Here is a 21887-nt window from a genome sequence, read left to right as displayed (position 1 = left end):
AAGTTGTTCTACTCTATGGTCTAGAAAAGAAACCAACATGGCAAGTTTTTTTTTTCTGTCATTAGGAATAAAATCTCCGTGAACACTGTTGTTGAAAGCTTAAATCTTAGCTCCCTTTACGAAAGATGAATAACCAATGAGCGAGGACCAAGATTGTTGCCCATTGTGGTCTTTAATTGGTCGTTTTTTTCTTTATTTCTGTTGGAGGAGCTCGAAAACGAAGGTTGATTTTTGCATATGATCAAAGTTAATGGACAGAAAAAAAAATATATATAAACTATCCTGTTTTTTGTAGTTCACACACAGGGTCACGATCATGCAGAGTTTACCATCTACCAAATAATACGCCTTCTCAATTAGTATTCAGTTGGCATCATTCGAAGGAAATCCTCCTCGTATAAACTGTGGTCAGTATGTTTCAAACAAACAATGTTTTCGGATTTGTTGGAGGACAAATCTTTCTGAAGTTTGCTTTGGATGGAGAGCATTTCGCTCCACTGTTTTTCATTTACTGAATAATTTTATAATGTAATAAGCAATCTTTAAAATTTTAGTACTTATTTCTACTACTTATAAAATTGTATTAAATAAAGCAATAACTGTTTAAGTTCTGTTTGATAAGCCAAAAATCTCCTTGCACGTTTATGATTTCATAATTATGAGATAGGCCTACTATGATTTCTGGTAAACTTCAACAGTCAAATAATAATAATAATAATAATAATAATAATAATAATAATAATAATAATAATAATAATAATAATAATAATAATAATAATAATAATAATAATAATAATAATAAAGTAGGTGGGAGTCGGTGAAGACAATTAATAATGGCAATTAAGTGTCTATACTAACAAGTATGTAGAGTACATGAAACCAGCATGTATTTATGTTTTCATTTCGCTCGAAAAACACTGTGATTTCCCTAATGGCAATATGATTAGGATACAAATTTAATTTTGACTGTGAACCAGGCGATCCAGGTTCAATGATACAGGTTCGATTCCCGACGGGAGCTCATGTAATTCGGATTCAAGTTAAGCTGTAGGTCATGACTCATATAGCCTCGTTGCTGAATGGGATGCTAAACTCAAATCAAATCCAAATTCCGTGGTGGTTGAAATTCAATGGAGTTGCAATTCCACGTTAGCCATTCTCGTTGGTCTAACGTTTATCGCGCAGTGCCTTCCGCACATGAGGTTCCGAGTTCGATCTTCGGTGAGATAGATTGGAACGCATAACAGAAGTTGTTACAGCACTTTGAATAGGTAGATCCCCTTCCATATACCCTCGCTGCTTGTAAAGAACATAGATGTAAAACAATCGTCCAAAAAATCGAACTTAATCCACGTCTCAAATAGTCCTGGGGGCTCAAAAGGAACGTGTTAAACTTCCAATGAGAAAATGCTAGAGATATTTCAATAAATTTTTTACTATTAAATTCTTCAGAATGTCAGCTATCATCATGCTTAGATTCTAGGAAGCTCATTAGTAGCGCAAAAGGTGAAACAAAATGTGCAAAGAAGCCGAGATGAACTGAAGCTGTGCAAAGCTGAGAAACACAGTTTCTATTGCCGAGCACCAGCCTGTCCTGGTAGAGCTCGGCCCCAAAATACATCGATCTTTATTCTTTACACAATGGATTACTTGTAACTTTGGTTTAGATCTGTGAGTAGTTACCAAGAAATAAAATACCCCATACACATTAATACAACACACACACACACTTGAATCGAAACTACGAGCTTGTATATACTTACGCCGGGAGCTAAAATCAAAATAATATGTTCCTTTCTATTGATTCGATTGCTTATTGATTTCCATTAAATGAAGTAGGACTAAATTTTCATTTTCAAATTGAATAAACAAAGATAGACTTCCCTCTGGTTTTGACTTTGGGAAAAATCATTTAGGGCGGGGCATCTTCGGAAACAATGATGATTTCAGATCATTTTCTCCGCGTGGTATTTGAATTACTACAGGGGTGCAAACTAATATTACGAAAATACTAGCCTAATTGAGCACGATAGGATATATATGATCCCGGGTGGAATTTCGTGGCTCTGGGGGACAGAAATTTCCCCCGGGACAGCCCCTGAAATCATCACTGTTGGGAAGGTGATCCGATCCTGAGCTCTAGTTCGGAATTTCGTCAAACCAGTTTCTCAAGACAGAAATCAAAATCTGACAGGAAAACCTGAAATGACACTGTTCACTGCTGTTTTGTCAAAATGGAATCCCATTATAAAGGAAAATAGTTGTAGTTCATAGAACACATAGCGTAATACTTCATAAAGTGTTTTCGCGAAATGGTTCAATACATACTAGCGTAACATATTAGAGAACGTTCTCGTAGCAATATGAACATATCATTAACCTCTCAAAAAACTTGAAACAATCTTCTATCCGTGTAATACAGTTTCTAAGATCTGCCTTTTACGACCTTCTAACATCAAAGAGAACACGCAGTCCGCAAGGCACTTAAGATGATACATACCTGCAATTTTCATTAGAGCTTTTTTTCCTAACCTTTCTTGTTCTGTTTATGAGTAGGCATGATATCTTCTTAAGATAGCCAGCTCATGTCGATCACCTGTCACTGTTTAGCAGCAAGAAAACACCAATGGGCTCCCATTGTGTTGAGTTATGTTTATGAAACGGTTGAACGAGTTTAACAACACTAACAAAAAAAAAACTAAGAACTAGAAGTAGTTGTATTATCTAAATCTGGCAGCGCCTCAGTCAATAAGAAATAAAAATAAAAAATACAAATATAAAAAATACCGGTTATATCTGAGATATAAAAAATAACCGGTTCTCAGTTATACAGAAATAAAAAAATAAAACAATAAAACAATAAAGAAAGAAAAAATCGAGTATACTGTAAAAAAGTTGAAAATTGCAACGTAAGATTTATGCTTCCGTAATTTATGTAAAACACTTTTTGGTAGTTTCCGATGTGTTTTTCTTGTGATAAAAGGTTCTTAATGTGGATAATTGAAATTTGCGTAAAACGTAAAGCTGCCTAATTCTGTTTCGGTGATGTTCAAGAAAATTTTTATTTTTCAAGAGAGTAACAGTTACAGATAAAATACTGATAAGTAAAATTCCACTTTTAGAAAATTGGTCTCCCTATCTTAACTTTACTTTTAGATTTCAAATTTTGAAATTTGTTGAGCGTTTGACAATAAAGTTCCAGGACTGATGCTTGTCCTGGAACCTACGAGGTGATAAGAATTTATTGCAACAATTCTCTACGTCATAGTCGTATGTTTGAATGGTACAACCGACTTTGTGGATTAACTTGAAGATGTTTTTGATGGTCCCTGAGGTGGACGTCCATCAACCAATTGTTCAGAGGGTAATGTAAAGCGTGTTCACGATACACTGCAGTCAAACTGCCGAATGATGGAAGATATGCTGTATATAAACCTCGAAATGATCCGACAGATCCTGAAAAAACGATTTGGATAAAAGTAAAATTTGTGAGAGGTTTCTGCCTCGCTCTTTAAGTGAAAAACAAAAAGATCAGAAAGTCCAGTGCTGCACAGAATTGATTAAATCCGTAGAGTAGAACCCTTTATTGCTGGATCACATCATCAGAGACGACGAACCATATCTATATTATTGCTATCTATATAAGAACCATAACAATGGCTGTCGGAGTGTCTTCAGACCTCCGATTCTCTAAAAATGCATGACAGTGGGGAGTACGGTGTCTTTGATGGCCGATGTTTAGAAGCCCACAGATGCTGTCATTATCAAATCTTCACATGTCCTGCAAAAGAAGAATTTCATATTACTCTCTCACAATAAACATTTCTTTTTGTCATTAGCAGATATATCTACCAGATCAGTCCTAGATTTTATTGTCAAACTTTGCATGCAGGTACAAGACTGTTATTTGTAGTTGATAATTTTTTTTATAAATGATTCAGGGAAGAGTGGAGTTGTTTATTGTTCTCCCTTTCAGAGATTTCTTACATCTTATACGTTGACGGTAAACACTAACATAACAGTCTTAATATTCATATACTTTTCGAACATTTATTTTTTAAATTTACTAGAAGTAATCTCATGTAGCTATTTATTAATACAACATTCTGGGCTTTAATGCAGTCTTACCAGATACATATGAGATCATAGTTCAATCATGATCTCAGGTTTTGAAATCCATTGTTTTGCAGAAGCATTTGCTGTGCTGTGTGATTTATTAAAACAATTTGTATTAAAAATACAACTGCATTCAAGTACTCTGCACTTAAGCAGTTCATCTTATAGAAGTAAACATACTACTTTTAGTATGTTCAGTTCTTGGAATAGCGGTTCTGCATGTGCAAACAATTATTCATATTTAATTATTATTACTGCTTTCTTCTGCTGGACACTTTAATTTTCGTTCCCAAGCTTCGGTAACACATGAAAGCTATAGGTATGCACACAATTGTTGTTTAATTACGTAAATAAAATATTTCAACATAAGTGTTTGGAGAAATTTGGATTTCGAAAATCTGCCATCAGATTTGAATGCAAAATAAAATCAACTTAGGTTCCTTTACTTGATGTGTTAAACCAAAGAAAACTATTTTTGCTCCCAAACTTCATAATTTATTATTGTCCCTGTCGCTGTCTAATTTTTAACTTGTCAGTTGGATTTGATGCCTACTTAAGACTATTCATCCCGGCGAAATTAAAATACCGCTAATTTTACAGTAATTACGTGATATCTTCAAATAGATAAAAGATAATCGAAATGTGGAACAAGAGCGCCCTAGACAATATTATTTTACATGAGAAACCGTTATCACGACTCACTTATCTGCTTTCGATTTCGAGCCATTTTGAAAATCGGCATTTATTTTCACGTTTCTAAACAGCTGAAAACGGAAAGCCACTAGGTGACTTGTGATAACGGTACCTCACGGAAAATAATATTGTCTAGGGCGCTCTAGTTCCACATTTCAATCATCTTTTATCAATTTGAAGATATCACATAATTACTGTAAAATTAGCGGTATTTTAATTTCGCCGGGATGAAGACTCTTAAGTTGTTAACTGTTTTTGATATAACTTTGTTCCATACACTTTGGCTAATACTATCTGCAATAAATTTGTTTGATATAATCTATAAAAGGCTCCAAATATTTCTATCGTAATATAATTATTTTTGTGTCTTTACAGGTATATGATGTGAATTGGAGCTGTTCCATAGACCCTTACCAGAGGAAGCACTTCTAATATGATATTATACAGAAGAGTATTGACTGTGCTTTAAATTACCATTTGAAACCCTTCAGGAAATACACGTACAACAACAACAAAAAAAAAAGTTGGACATGTGGATGTTTATGTGTCTCTGTATAAACACTAACATGTTCGTAGACGCCGGTTTCCTATGTGGAATGAGTGTTAGCAACCCAGTACAGAATGTAAAGTGACTTCGGCCGTTGGTCATGTAATGGGGGGTAAACGACACAAGGGAAGTGAAACTTTGCACTTTGACATCCATTGCACTTTGAATTGCTACTCACACAAACATATCACGAGATAATGGTAAAGTGCAATCAGGAAGAAGTTGATCGCGGGTTCGAGTTTCGACTCAAAGATCGGGAGCTGGAAAGAGACACCACTTCAAGTATATGCTCCGATCAAATTTCTATCTACAAGCAGAAGATAGATTCTATGTTCGGTGACCGCCGCTCCTGTGCGAGTAGTGCTCCTAACAATGATCTTAGTACGTGTGATCACTTAAAGAACCGTTTGTTGTTTCGAAACGGAAATATAGTTAGTGTTGATAAATCCAAATCAGGTCGCGAAAGCAGTTCTAGTAGCAACAAAGAAATAAACAATGCAGTGCAAGCGCGGATTGAGAAAATGTTTGCTGACGTTGCCAGAAATGGTGACGGCAGGTATTATATGATTAGGAACGCAAGTACCAGTGCAAGAAGTGAATCTTCCAGCCAAATCAGTGGCAGCCTTTCTAAAGCCGTAGCCGTTTCCCAGTGCATCGTTCACGCAAACCAAACGTTACCTCCAACTAACACAGCGAACGGAAATCATAAATTCTCTGTAGATTACTTGGGTTCTGTTCCATTAGTCGATAAGGTTACTACTTTACAGGGACTACAGAAACCTCTAAAAGACTTATACTTTGAATACAGGTCACTAGAAAACCAAAACAGGAAGCCTGCCCCTGGTACATTGGAGATATCAGGGAGTGGGCTTAAAGTGCACCACTACGGAGGGGAGGACAAAGGGGAGTTGGAGCAGATCAACCCGTTTCCAACTATTGCAGTATGGGCAGCTGTGAAGTTTGTCTGCAAGAAGGAGCTGAAGCCAAATGGCCAGATGGAATTCCGATATGCTTTCCTCCCTTTAATAGCTGATCCTGATAGCAACGAAAAAACCAACTTATTTCACTCGCTCAGTTTGAAAGAAGTTTCTCTTGCCAATGGTAGCCATTCTCCAATGTTTGCTTGCGTCATGAGGAAAATCGGTGTATCCAAACAATTGGAATGTCATGGGTTTGTGTGTGCTTGTTCAGAAGATGCTATAGTAATTGCTGCAAATTTGTACCAAGCATTAATAGCTAATATGAAAGTTAAGCGAGGCATTGAGACGTCTCCTGATTCAATAGTGGTTGTACATGATTCAGATTCTCCGTCCACTAATAACATGAAAGTAGAGAAGCAAAGCAATGCCGTTGTTAAGAAGTCTGATAGCACTGTGACTAGTAATACAAATAAACCAGGAAGAAGTTCCAGCAGAGCCAGTGCTCCTACTGTTCCAAGCTCAGGTCTCAGAAGAAGTACCAGCAAATGTGGCCAAAAAGACTGCAGTAGTAGTAGAAATTCACGTAAGTCTCCGTTACCAGTAAGACCGCCCAGAAGAAAAAAGACGCCGAGTCAAAGTGGAGAGATTTTAAGCCGATCAGGGTCCGAAGAAGTCCTCGATAATCCAGCTGGTATTGTGGACAATCCAAAGAGCCGTATTCTGGCCAGAAGCAGTAGCGATACTCACAATATATTCAGAACTTCCAGGAGTAACAGTAACTGCAGTAGAAAGGGACGTGTCCGAAGGACAGTCTCCGATAGAAACACATCAACTGTTTTGTATGAGGCTGGTGACATTTTGACCAAAGTAGCTATTCCAAGAAGCCACAGCTTTCTAAATTCTCCAAAAACAAAATGTGGACTAAACGAACTTTTCCAGGAATTTCGAATACAGGAGGGTCTCACCAATATTGATGATATTTTGAATCAGATTATCAATCCCAACGGAATGTCATTTAATGAACTGAAACCAATTTACAAGGAGTTCCTTCTCAAATTAGCCGTTACTCTTACCAAAGACGAACTCTATCAAAGAAGTAAGAACATCATGAGAAGGCAAAACAGACGGAAAAAGGGTACGAACAGAGCATTGACAAAATCTACGTCTTCCCTCATGTCAGTCGACTCTGATGGCGGTGGTTTGAAGAGGGTTTTCAGGCGTTCCTTTTCCAAGTTGAAAGTCAAACCCTCTTCAAGCTTTGAATTTTCGTCAGTCCTCTTCCCGACACGAGTACATGGCAGTCCATGCTGCGATAAGGCGTTTTCTGCATCATCCACTTCTTCTTGCGCATCTTCTAAAGTTCACAATTCACGTCGTTTTAGTCTCTGCAATCAATCTAAAAGAAACCGCAACGGCCGATACACGAACCCTCCGAAACCTCGAGTTACAAGAGGGTCATTCCGTGACGGCACCAAAGCAGACTTTGGATTAGGCCTGAGTGCTTCTGAAGGATTATCCGATAGCGACTTCTGCAATATACCAAAACAAATTTTGGAGAGCATATCAAATCTTCCAAGTGGTTCACCATCTCCCACAGGATTCAAACCAGGATTTATTCGAAATACTCCTCATCATCCACTTTTATTGGCATCAATGCCTCCGAAACGAGGAACTCACACTGGAAGATCTTCAAGCGGTTACGTTTCATGCAGTGAATGTAGCTATGATAGCGAGTCTTGTACTTCTGAAAAGTGTTACTGTTCATTGCCTAGATACATCAGGCAGCAACAACAGCAACAAGCAGCTTTACTGCGCTCATGTGAACCAGCCAGAATTAACAAATGTCATAGAAGAGGAGTGCAAGAAGTATCTTCTTGTGGATGTGATACTGACAGCTGCACTGATAGTGACAAATGCTATTGCTCTTACCAAAGACAGCCTCCTGGGAAACCACTAAATAGAATAGCTGACGAATCTGATTCTTCTGATTCCACCCTAGTTGAATCAAATTTTCGTAGCCCTCCGTACACGAAAAATCAGAATAATAAACTCCTACAGTTGCGACAGAAAGGTTTAGCTGGCTCTGAATCCAGTCTGTCGAGAGCAGACTCTCCGTTGACCGCTTGGGAGAAAAATGAGAAGAAGTATCATTGCTATGATCCAATTGTCAAGTATTCAAAGAACACACCTCAGCAATATAGAAGTTATCAGCAAGGCAGGGAGAAGCATTTGCCTCCGCAATTACCAAAGAGTAGATCAAACATAGGGACCACTGGAGGCATAGATTTACCATGGAAAAAGAAGGCGCAGCAAGGACACTACGAGAAACGAATGGATGTTTATGATAAAGGAGCCCGGGTTGTTCGACGAGCAGGAACATCTTCCCTTTGCGGAGGGATCCCTGGTTCTGTGGGATTATTTCGGAAAACCGAATCGCCACCTTTCCGAAGCTATAGTTCTGACAATCTGGCTTTGGATTATGACTTATTTATGGAACGAAACGGCAAAAGGGATTCAAGGAAGTGTGACGCAATAAGCTCTGCGTCCGAGAGGAGTGCCCAATCTCTACCATCTGAAGACAGTGAAGGTAAGCTCATTCGGTCACCATCAAGAAGAAAAGTTCTTCTTGTATCTGCACGCGACCCTTGTGGGAAGGTCATTTACATGGGAGCATCCAGCTCTACACAAGAGAAGAACCACATGGACAAAGCCGCTATGGAAGCTTTATCCGTGAAGAAATCAGCTGAAATTGCTGCGCTATTTTCTGACGTCAAGCTCAACCAAACAACGGACATCATAGATCACAGCTCTCCTAGCAATGATACGGACAATGTCTCCAACCAAGAAAGCAAAGGGACAGAGGGAGAAGCCTTCTACAACACTTTGGAACCTCCCGCCAGTGGACAACCGCCCTCCTCCAATAACAGTAACCATTATACAGAGTGCAACTTAGAAAATTCACTAGGTTACCTCCCATAACTGTCATTCTCAAATTTGTAACTATTTTTCGAAAATGTTGATGCTTACCAATAAGAAACCGGCCATTCGCTCCTCTAAAAAGAATATGTACATAAAGGTAATAATTTTCAGATCGATAGTGATGTCTTGATATAATGAAAGTTGAGTTGGGAAGAGTTTTGTGATTTAGAATTTTTATAGGTTGTAGTTATTAGACGTGATTTTTGAGAGCCTGACATACTAAAAATAATATAAAATTTACCATTTTTCTTTTGTTTGTTTTTCATGAGTGAAAGGAGATAATGAAATACAACTCACCACAATCATAAATAATTTTATTCTACAACAGAAAATACGAACCTGAAGAATTTTCAGTGTTGCCATCCATAGAAATTACAATGTTGCAAGAATAACATTTCCCCAAAAATCTAAGTTAAGGCAACGACTAGAGGAACGAACTCAACTGCATTTGATTACGTATCATGTTATCTTGGAATTCTGTGAACTACGTTTTAAATAGTAGTTGTATTTAGTTTGTAATAAACAAAATAGTTTTAACATACAGTTATTAAAATTAAATAATAATGTTACTTAAAAAGTAGTTCACAGGATACCAAAACAACATGATACGTAATCAAATGCAGTTGAGTTCTTTCATCTAGTCGTTGCCTTAACTTAGATTTGGGTGGAAATGTTATTGTGTCATCACTGTAATTTCTATGGATGGCAGCACTGAAAATTCTTCAGGTCCATATTTTCTGTTGTAGAATAAAATTATCTATGATTGTGGTGACTTGTCTTTCATTCTCCTTTCACTTATGAAAAACAAGCAAAAGAAAAATTGTAAATTTTATATTATGTTTAGTATGTCAGGCCCTTAAGACTGTGATTTAGGACATGATGATACAAAAATGTCTTCTGCATGTGTCACAAACATATTAATATTATAAAAGAAGCTATTTTGCTAATATTAAAATTGTGCAATTACCAATAAATAAAATATCAGAGTCATGGTAGATACATCAAGAATTTATACATATCTGGATAATTTTGCATCTGACAGCAAGCAGTATTCGTTTGGTTAGATAAGAAAATAGCATGCATGGTTTTCAATACAGCTAATTACATTGATACTCACTTGTAAATTACAAAACATTCTGTATGCCAAAAAAAATTCTACTTTTGAACTTTGGTTAAAAGATATGGAAAGAAATTATGGCTAAGTATTAAATTTCCTTTCATAAATTTGGAATATTCTAGAAAAAGTTTGGTTGGATGATATGGAAAGAAATTATGGCTAAGTATTAAATTTCCCTTCATAAATTTGGAATATTCTAGAAAAATTATGTTCTATATTTCATCCTCTTTTATGTAGAGATCTCTTATCGTACTTGCTAACATAATTTGCGCCATAGTTTAGTTCGCACCCCTATTATTTTAATTTTTACTTTCTGTTCCGTGTATTTCACGCACTTTATTTTGAACAGTATGAAATACCTGTCTATTGTGCATTTATCGTCATGAAAAAGAGAATATGATAGGATTATTGTTTTAAAAGATTATAAAAGATGCTTAAAAATTTGTGCACACGAGTTTACCGATGGTAACGTACTTCCAATTTGACAGAAGTACTGTATTGTTAATTACCGTATACTAGAATAAAACGCAGACCAAAACTTCTATTTAAAAATCCACATATTTTACGCAGTGGCTGAAGTGTGCAAATTATGTGAGGAAATATGGTAATTATCTTGCGTCTGCATCTTACAATTTGTCGTAAGTGCCTTCTACATAAAATATATATTTAAATACTTAGGTCCGTATAATAAATATCATACAACTGTTACATTTTACTGTTTATTTGCTTATTAAAAGTACAAAATTTAGAGAAATTTGTTACAGAAGATCGTCTCAAAAGAACTAGAACTTTTCTTTGTGCAAAATGTTACAACAGAGACATACGTACAGGGTGGTCCATAATTATGTATGTTTCAAAGACTGATGTAAAGAAACTAGCAACATCACTTGAACACAATATTGAACATAAACACATTACTCTTGTACTTTTCCTTATTAGAATATTAATCTCTGTTCTTCATGGCATGGTGTAGCAATGCACCATTTAAAACGATACATGCCTGGAGACGAACAACAACGTTGTCACAAGCAGCTTGACGGACCCGAACTGGTACCCTGTGGAACTCTTCTGTGAAAGCTTCCCGTAATTCGGAAAAATTGCGTATGCGATATCGATAAACTTTGTCCTTTAAAACATCCCATAAGAAAAAGTCAGATGGTAGCAAGTCGGGAGATCAAGCTGGCTACTCCATAGGCCCATCTCGACCGATCCAGCAGTTCGGGAATGTTTCGTCCATTCTGCCATCCTGTCTGGCATATACACTAACGGTTCTAGGTCCAATGACCGTTATACCTAGTCTCAGGCTACACAGTGTTGCCATATCGAAACGTTTTGTTCAGAATTACAAATACTACAGTCAGTCAAACATTATATACATATAATTATGGGCCACCCTGTATTCAACACGTTTTATCAGATAATGATATAACTAATCGATCAACACACACAATTTTCCTCCCAAATTTTGAAATTCTTTTGAGTAAATACTTACAGAATTCATTTTTTTGTGACATATGAAGGAAACACTGTGCGATTATCAATTTCTTATGTCACCATCTGATAGATATGTTACAAATGTATACCTGTATTCAGTGGTGTATGAGAAGGTGGGTTAACGGATTTTAACTCTCTTGTAGAAGATAATGTGGAAAAATTAAAAAAAGATAATCATATGTATTAAGATATAAATAAAATAAAAAGTCACACTGATTAGAATGGTTTATATGTTGTAAGTTGTAAATGTTCGGAGAAAAGTGTTTGGCAAGTAAAAAGAGCAGTTGAGCATTAGTTACCATAGAGTTTTACCGTTTATAATTCGTATAGACATGGAAATTTAGAAAGAGATGAATTTGTGAAAAAGAAATTCTGACTGTTGGAGTAATTCATTGTATTAATTGTGTACATGGTTGAAAAGTACAGAAGATACGGAAGAAAGTAAATACGTCTAAAGAGTGTAATATATGCATACTTTGGTGTAGTTAGAAGTAAATAAGTCTAAACCATCACGATTATGTGCATCAACGAGATATTCTGGCAGATAACTTTCATGATTGGTAACTGTTAGATGTCAACAGCATATCAACAAGTCAGATAATTGGGTATATTCCGGGTATAATCCTCCTTGGGTATATTCTGCGTAAGCTATTGACTGTTATCAGTAAAAAACTAGTTTAGTTATGTTAAAAATTGACCTTTTTCTAGTGCATCTTTCTCTGAAATATTACTGATTTATAGAATAAGTAGAATCCAAATTTAAATATGCAGACTAGAGGCATATACTGATATGTACAACCAGGTTTTAAAAATTTACCCAGCTCTTGAGACTGCCGTATTTTCAAACATAGGAGACCATAAACCTTAAGCAACCAAAGAAGATTCACTTTCGTTTGATTTAGTTAAGAGTACCGAGTTTTATTATAATCCGAGTCGCCCGAGTTGGCATATGGCGTCAGCCAACAAGCTCGTAATGCGCTGTTACCAGACCTTCAGTGATTGTCCACAGTGATTGTATAATTTGCCCAGACCTTCCGTGATTGTATAATTGTCCACAAATACGAACAAAATTAATTATAAATGATTAGATTTCTTTCTGAAGGTCTAGTAATAGCGCACTGCGAGCTTATTGGCTGATGTCATACGCCAATTCGGGTGACGTGGAGTATAAGCAGCAAGAAATAGTCAAACACTTCGAAACTTAACTTAATTTGTAATTGTAAAAACAAATACAGTACTTGCTTTAAATAAATTTACTTGTAACGTACAGTATATCATACATTGCACATGTAAAAAAAATATAGATAATAATCAGTGGCATATTTAGAGGAGGCTTCCGGGCTTAAGACCCCCCGCCGAAATCTTACTTACTATAGTAAAGTATATGAAATATCTTGCAGAATTTCACATTTTCAGGCAAAGCCCCCCCGAGAGTTAGCAAAGCCCCCCGAAACAAAATCGTAAATACGCCACTGATAATATAAATACGCACCAAGTATTACCTTCAACAAAGGTTTCTTTCTTGGTTTGAATAGATCATACACTTTGTTGTAATTTAATTCTATTATTTACTTTTATTTATTGTCGATTAAATTTATTTTTCATTAAAAAGTAAAAGAGATTTATTTTTTAAAGTCAAATAAACAAACCTGTCACTTTGCTCGTGATTATCGCAAGTAGGTTTTTAAAAAAATAAACAAAAAAAGGCGACCATCATTGTAGCAACGGACAATTAAGTTCATTATGTTGATATATTGTCAATCTGAATATTAATTTGTTGAAATAAAATAATTAAAAATTTCCTGATTACAATCATGTAAAAAAAAAGCTTATTTTTAAATTATATTTTTATTTAATTGATTATTACTAATTTATAAACTTAAATACGAAGTAAACCATTTCTCTGCATTTTAAGGATGGCCTTGTTTGGACAACTTAATATCCAGTTGACGGATACTCATATAATGAAATCGTATAAAGAGGTATCATATCTAGGTGAATTTAGAATGGGGATGCTATCCGTCAACTGATACCTGTTGTTCAGGTGCCATCCGAATATCCATTTCCATTATAATAATAAAGTCGGATAATTTTAGTCGTCCCAGCACTTCTCTTTTACTAATTGTTAATACACAGTAAACTAAGCAACATAGACTAAAGGAAAAGAAATGAAATCTTTGAGTTTTACGTCCCACGGTTATGCCGGTTAGGCTAAAGGAGACGGTGATGATGAGTGATGAATGAAATGGTGGAATGAAGAAAGTGGGAGGAAACGGGAGAACCCCGAGAAAACCCACGCACACGGTGTTTGTCCACCACAAACTTCACTTGGCGGGGGCTGGGATCGAACCCGGGACCCCAAGCACCAGAGGTGAACGCTCTACCACTGAGCCACCGCGGCCCTATAGACTAAATGATAATAATGGTGTTCATCTCGACGCCATTTTTGTTTTTTAACTAAGTGATTTTAAACTTTTAATGTTAACTCTAAAAGTAAATATCCAACAATTCATTACTTTTTAAAAAAAACTAAAATAGATAAAAATGTAAGTATCGATCTAATTAACTCTTGATCACTATGCTTCTTTCAGATGGTAAATATTTTCAAAACTTTCAGAATTAAGAGACTAATTTTTTCAAATGCAATGAAAAGATAGATCAACAGCTTGGTTGGATTCGATTTGGAGTTTAGTGTCTCTTTCAGCACCAGGGTTAAGTAAAACGTGGATCCACAGCTTAACTTGGAATTCGAACCAACATGAACTCCCACCGGAAACTGAACTCGTGTCTCCCGCGATTCGTGACATCAAAATTAGTTAAATGTGGCTATGAACATCAGTAAAATAGTACATTAGCCAGTTGCGAAGACAGAGATAGTTTATGCATATCTTTCTGTTCCATTCCAATTGTTAGGATTCGATTTTTAATTCCAAGTTGGCATTCCTGTCATTCGTATGCGACGAGAATATTACAACCTGGAAGAGAACTTTTTTTTTGTCTTCTTTTGATGTCACGAATCACCTCCCGGGGTTTATACACATCTTTCGGGTTTACCTAGGGTTGCAACTGGCAGGTTTTTCACTGCCTTGGCCGGAAATATTGCTGTTATTTTGATTAAAGCTGGTGACCGGAACAAACTTCTTACCAGCCCCTTTATGACCAGTTTTTTTCAAGTTTGTATCTAGTTCGAAGCAATTTCATCTAGTTCGAAGTATAGATTTTAAAAGTAACTTTCATTATATAAATCCAAAATTGTCACCTTTCACCATCTATCAACGATTAATATATTTTGTTCATCTGTTTAGATAATTTTAAAGAGATGACAGGAACTGTGTGTGTCAGGGAAAATTTGAAATTTACTTGTGAGGAATTTTACCGGTATACATTTATTGAGAGTCAAAAAAAGGACTTCTTAAAGCAATTTCCTGTAGTTGAGGTATAAGTTTAAAGAATAAATTACATTTTCCAAATCTAAAATAGTCACGTAAAGATTAATATACTTTTGTTCATCTGTTTCGATAATTTTAAAGAAATGACAGTTACTGGTAAACACAGTAAAATGATCAATGCCGATTTCAGTTTCTCATTTATAGCACAACATATCTATTAAACTTAATAGTGTATGTACTAATGTGGTAATGCACTTTTGTTCACCATAGTACATTTCCTTCCCATAGATGGGTCCGAACATAAGGAATTTTCAAGGGGTACTGTTTCTTTTATTATTATTATTTTCCAGAGTTGGCAACCCTAGGTTCACCCTGTATATAAGTCTGAAACTCAGTGGGAAATTTTCTCCCCTTCCTCTCTAAATGATGTTTCTGAAAAAGATTCACTTAATAAGTATGAAAAAAGATGTTACTAGAATGTACTTTACAAAACCTGTACGTTCGCGTAGGGTTTTTAGTTAAAAAGAAGAAAGTTGAATTGAATTATATTCTGACATAATTCTCTGAACGATACTATGTGAATGAAGAATGAACATGTAAGGAAGAAAGCTTGTCTATCTACAAGTATTATTTCCTCGATATCAGTTGCTTGTAATTCTTTGCGTGTGTCTTAAAAATATATATATATTTTCCGGATGGCGATGGGAAATGGTTGTAAGATTGAGGTTGTCGAGATAATCACTGAAGACAAGCATCATATCCCCTCCATCTTGATTAACACGGCCTATTTCTCCAGTAAGTGTGAAGCCAAGACTTGGAAAAACAAAAGGAATAAACAGCGTTTGACTATGACAGGTAGAAAGCAGAAGAGACACGCGATTCACCCGGGCTTTAGAAATGTTATCAAGGTCAGGGTCTGCGTAGATCTAGATAATACGAGAGAAAACGAAAACAAAATACGATAACAAAGCGAAGCAGTTTTCGTTTTTCACAAAGTATTCAATATATACAGTAAACTACAATTTATATCTACGGATTGCATGCGTCATGGGATTCAGAAAAGCTAAATGGTTTTCGCTGGTTTGGGAAACCATGGCGTAATTAATCGATAATTTGTGAGCAAATTGATGTATAATTCTAATGGTTGCTAGATTGTGTTTCAGTATCAAAAGTTACACTAGCTATATACACTTAATATGCATTAATACCATACGCCTATACATATTTCCGCTAACAATACAGAGTGTTTCAAAATAGTACCGACAACGTTTGAGAGGTGATTCCTGACACCAAGATAAGCCCCCAAAAATATACACAAACTAAGGTGCACAAATGCTTCCTTTCGCAGTTATGGGCTGCCGAAAACATGAAAAAATGAACTTTAAGGTCCATAGCTCCTAAACTAGGACATACTGTAGTCGAGTCAAGACTTCACTTAGGAACTAATATGTGAGCTATCCAAAAATACGTGTTTCAGAATCCTGCGGTACTTCCGTAACAATTTTTATAGAGGGAGTTTGGCTACGGGCATATAATCTGAAGTACTCACTAACTACCTCTATAAAAATTGTCGTGGAAGAAGCAGGATGCTGAAACTTGGATGTTTGGTTAGGGCACATACTACTCCTAAGTTAAGTGTTGACCCGACTAAGGTAAGTTCCATAGTATTGGAGCTATGGACCTTTAAAGTTCATTTTTTCATGTTTTTGGCAGCCTATAACTCCAAAAGGAAGCATTTGTGCACCCAAGTTGGTCTATATTTTGTCTTATCTTGGTGTCAAGAATCACCTCCCAAACGTTGTCGGTGTTGTTTTGAAACACCCAGTATATTCTTCATGCATCCCGAAAACCCTGGCATAATTAATTGATTTATCTTTTGTATCACTTGGATATAACATTCAGCTGAGTTACCACTAGTCATAGGAGCTCCCTCATGGCTAAGCGGTTAGCACAGGAAACCCGGGTTTGATTTCTGGCGGGAGTTCAAATGGTTCGGATTCGACGTTAAACTATAGGTTCACGTCTCACATAGCCTCGTTGCTGAAAGGAGCGCTAAACTAAAAATTAAATCCATTATTTAAGGTTGTAAAGTATAAATTTAATGGTTATCTTCAGTAACAAAACGCCATATTTCCCTTCATGTAATCTACTGGCTAACATGTGTGTGATTCCACGTTCGATTCCCGGTGGGGAAGCATTGACCGTCTTACAATTGTATTTTAAATTGTAGATCCACGTTTCATATAGTTCTGGTGCTGAATAGAGACTAAATTTCAATAAACAGGAACAACAAAACGTTATGTTTATTTGATCTTTGATATTAAAGTTGTATCTCAAAAAGACAGGGATATTTCTTTGAAAAAATAAATAAATAAAAAATTTGAAACTGACTTGAAACTGCCACCTTATTCTTGTAAATTAGAGATTACGAAAGGGGAATGCATAGTTTATAACCCTTCGTAGCTACGGTCATGCTTTATAAACAAAATACTTTATGATGCCAAAACTGAATACAATGTTTGTAATGGGTGACTAATGAATGCCTGGCGCAACGAATCGACCACACAAGTCTCAATATAGACCTACCCTTCAGAAAATCAATACATTTCGGGAACTATTTAAAAAAAAAAAAAAACTATTTATTCGTAAATAATTTACATGTAAGCATAGTAACTTTCGTGATCGGAAGATCTTTGCATTCCTTAACAGCGAACCAATGCCATTTTGAGAATTTTAATAATGTGTTATTTAAACTCAAGTTGTATCAAAAATAGCATTTTTTTATTATTATTATTAAACAGTAGCAATGTTGATCACTGCTAAAAACTCTAAGTCTGAGGGAAATGATTGTGTGCGTTTCTTTTATTTAAGTAAGAAGAAAATGAGGTGAAACCTGCGGGTCAGTTTTAATATTTTTTAAGAAGCTAACCCTTTACCTTAAACTTTCAAATGCAAAATTACAAGTCACCTAATTTGGTATATTTTCAAATTTTCTCAAACTCAAAATTTCGAACACATTAAAAATATAATTAAATTTATGTATTAATTAATTAAATGAACAGTCTAAGTACCTGTATTTGATCATAAATACATTATTTTCGAAAAAAAAAACAAAAATTTAAACTCAATAAAATCTATTCAAATTTTCTAGTTTCGTCGATTACAACTCTTAAACGTAGACTTCAGTTCAACAATTCAGAAAGATTCATCTTGAAAATAAAAGTGTAGTTTAAAATTTCCCAGTATTTTTATTATTATTATTATTATTATTATTATTATTATTATTATTATTATTATTATTATTATTATTATTATTATTATTATTATTATTTCAATTCTAAATTATTGATTAGTTATCTAAGAGTCTAAATGAATCCGATTTCCATGACCGAAGCTCTTCAAGTAACCTTACTACACTGGTTGAATATCGCAATGCCAACACCATCTGTAAATTAACAACGGTGCGCTCGTCCAAGCACTGACCAGACCTAGCACTCTCCTAGACCAGGCGGCTAGTGTGTTGAAAGTTATTAATTAACAGCAAAACAAAATAATAGATGAAAGGTAATCTTTAAAAACAAATAGCTGATAAAAATTAAAAATGAACAGTTGAAAGTCAACAAAAAGCTTGTAACGAGGAATATATAAAACACGTTACTTATTTAGGAAAGCGTTTCTTTACCTAGGGACTTGTAAAAGTATATCTTCATTAACAGAATGGGTTACCAGCCTTTCAGAATCACTTAATTCCCTTACAAAAATAAAAATTAGATGAAAGTACATTTCGGGAACAAAAATTATTTTTAACCAACTTTTATCAGTCGACCAAATTAACGCCAAAATAGATTACTCAAAATGTACATTCAATATAGCATTGTTCCTTCTGGGAATGATATTAACCGTACAAAAAATGAGACTACGTTCTACCGGAACAATATTACAAGTATTTGGCATATACAAGTGAGTGTCTGCGTAAGAAATCCATAATTACCCAGTGTTTGTGTCTGTGTATTCCTAATTCTAAACCTAGATAGATTTCTAAATACCGCTATTTTATTGGCTTAGCAACCAACCGTAGCTAGCAGCATAGGCGTAGCCAAAACTTTTCATACGAGTGTGCAGCACGAAAGTAATTAAAGTCTACACGCCTTCTTACGATAACATTCTCGCGTGTCTATTTTATTAGGTTTCAAGTGCATGTAAAATAAGATAAAATGTTATATTAATAAGTAAATTCAAGAATTACAGATAACCCAACGTTAGCATGCTTAACAATTTAAAATGTAATCAAACCATTTTATGAGAGTGTGCACCGTAGTTACGGCTATGCAAGTAGGTAAATGGGTAGAATACTCAGGACAAAGCATGGAATTACTACTAATACAGTGAAACCTCGTTGATTCGGACCTGGATAAGCCGGACTTTTGCTTAATCCAAACAAGTAAAAAAAAGAAAGAAAAGAAAAGAAAACAGAATGCAAGTTTTAAATGCTGCTACAAGTCAACGGTTCGCTCTGGGAGGTTAAGAATATTGTACTGTTTTCTCATTGTTCGCAAATTCAGTAGGCTATAAGCAGAAGTTAAAGTGAGAGGGTAAGTACGGGACGCCGTTCCCCGCTTCAAAAATATCTGGCGTCCCTCCACTTCCTAAAAATTACAATGGGCAAAGATAGGCACGAGGGACAGCGTGACGTCATGCGTCCCCCTATCTTTTCAGATCCACTTTTACTCCTGAGTACATGCATATAATGCATGTAGAGTATCAGTACCTCTCGGCTACATTATAGAACAGAAGTAGTATACATAATTTGACCAATGTCCTTTAAATGGACAATAATAAAATTGTTTTCATGTAGAAAATACTTTCTGCTGTTCTTGTAGGTTGTTTCAGTTAATCCGGACTCTCGTTAATCCTGTCAACTTATCCCCTGATCAGTCCGAATTAACAAAGTTTTACTGTGAACATTATACATTGCCCAGAACATTTCACGGTGTTGATTACTGGTTGCTACTAAAATGCGCAATAACGAGTATTAAATATGTGGACTTGTATTTCATAACATTATCTCCCACATATTGATAGGTTTGTAGTAAGTGAGAGATTTTTGATGATGTTATGGCCATAGATCTAACTCATATAGAGAGGACTGTGTATGAAAAAATGAAATATTACAACTTATAATACGATTAATTGATATTTGTACGAAGTGTTGTTATCGTTTGAAGTTAGACCATCCAATAACTATAATCATATTTAAACATTAACTGTTATATATTTAAGTATATGAGTTTCCCAAAACACGTTTTTCAGAGAAGAAATTATGAAGCATTTTACTGCTGATTACGTTAAACATTGTAAAGGAATTATTTTCCATAAGTGTAATAGAGGTCCTAACTTATAGGTTGCCTCATAATAAAAGTTAAAAACCCACAGCTGGGTTCAATATCAAGATCAAGACTGCTGACATCTGTGTAACATAACAAACAAAAATATTTTTTACAAGTCTTACTCTGTCTCTAAAAGAAAATAATGATGTAAGTATAAAATCCACGTGTATATACAAGAGAAATTTAATTTAAATAAGATGTACGCTTATTAAATTAAAAACAGATTTATAACAAGCACTTGTAATATGTTTGCTTTGTGCACATTTTTACAGTAAATTAAGACAGTCACTGCTGTTATCTGTTGTATTGTACAAGAAATAATTATTTATTATTTTGTGATAATTCTCTTTATAAATTGAATCGCACAAATGTCAACTTTTATGATAATAAATGATTTAAATGAACATATATTTAAAAAGTCGTTTAAAATTTTTCTAACCCTAAGTTCCCTAATACTAACCAATACCATAACTGCTATTTGATAATTTAAATAAAATAAAACGTGGGAGTTACCTATCCCGTAACCCTAGTAGCAAGGTTGGTAGGGCCACCGTTGGGGATTGAGTGGGACTTCGTCAAAACGATGGATGATGGTCATGCGAGCCTATATCGAAAAAACTTACGTTGGCCCAACGTTGATAAGATGTATGGTTAGCCAACCAACTATTCTCCCGACCTTCATGCAACGATACTAGAATTGACTGTTTCCCCAAATAATAAATACGTTACTTTAGCGTTGGCTAAATGTCGGGGAACCGCTCTTTTGGTTGGAAAATGGGTGGGAAATGGTTGCCAAAGTGGTCAAACCTGACGTTGGGCCACCGTTGGTATGTCGCATCGCCATTTTCCTAACGCTAGACCAATCGATTTTGCAACTAGGGAATTTTGGAATAGATTTTACTTTTAGCAGTGAAATGTTTAATTTGCATATTATGGTTAGATCTTTAAGCTAAATAAGGCGGATGATCAATAGGGATGCGCACAAGACGAGTCGAGACAGGATTTTCCTGACAAAATTCGAGTCGAGACACGGCTCTTCCAATAGAAAAATATATATTTGATTGAGCTCAATAGAAAATGAAATGAAATCTTTGAGTTTTACGTCCCACGGTTATGCCGGTTAGGATAAAGGAGACTGTGATAATGAGTAATGAATAAAATGGTGGAATGAAGAAAGTGGGAGGAAATGGGAGAACCCCGAGAAAACTCACGCACATGGTGTTTGTCCACCACAAAGTTCACTTG

General features: G+C 35.4%; 1 protein-coding gene across 1 annotated transcript in view; it reads left to right on the top strand.

Moving 5' to 3' along the window:
* Window positions 1-21041, top strand: part of LOC145692659 (uncharacterized) — a 336073-nt gene extending 315032 nt beyond the window's left edge. The window contains exon 4 of the mRNA XM_081768031.1: window positions 5185-21041. Within this exon, the coding sequence (XP_081624157.1) occupies window positions 5554-9255 (3702 nt within the window). The 5' untranslated portion in view covers window positions 5185-5553 and the 3' untranslated portion in view covers window positions 9256-21041. The remainder of the gene's footprint in view (window positions 1-5184) is intronic.
* The last annotated feature ends 846 nt before the right edge of the window (window positions 21042-21887 follow it).

The sequence above is a fragment of the Thermobia domestica genome, chromosome 8 (assembly GCF_964235325.1).
Source record: "Thermobia domestica chromosome 8, izTheDome1.hap1.1, whole genome shotgun sequence".
NCBI classification, from domain to species: domain Eukaryota; kingdom Metazoa; phylum Arthropoda; class Insecta; order Zygentoma; family Lepismatidae; genus Thermobia; species Thermobia domestica.
Note: the sequence above shows the minus strand (reverse complement) of the source record. Positions and strands in the feature narration are given on the sequence as shown.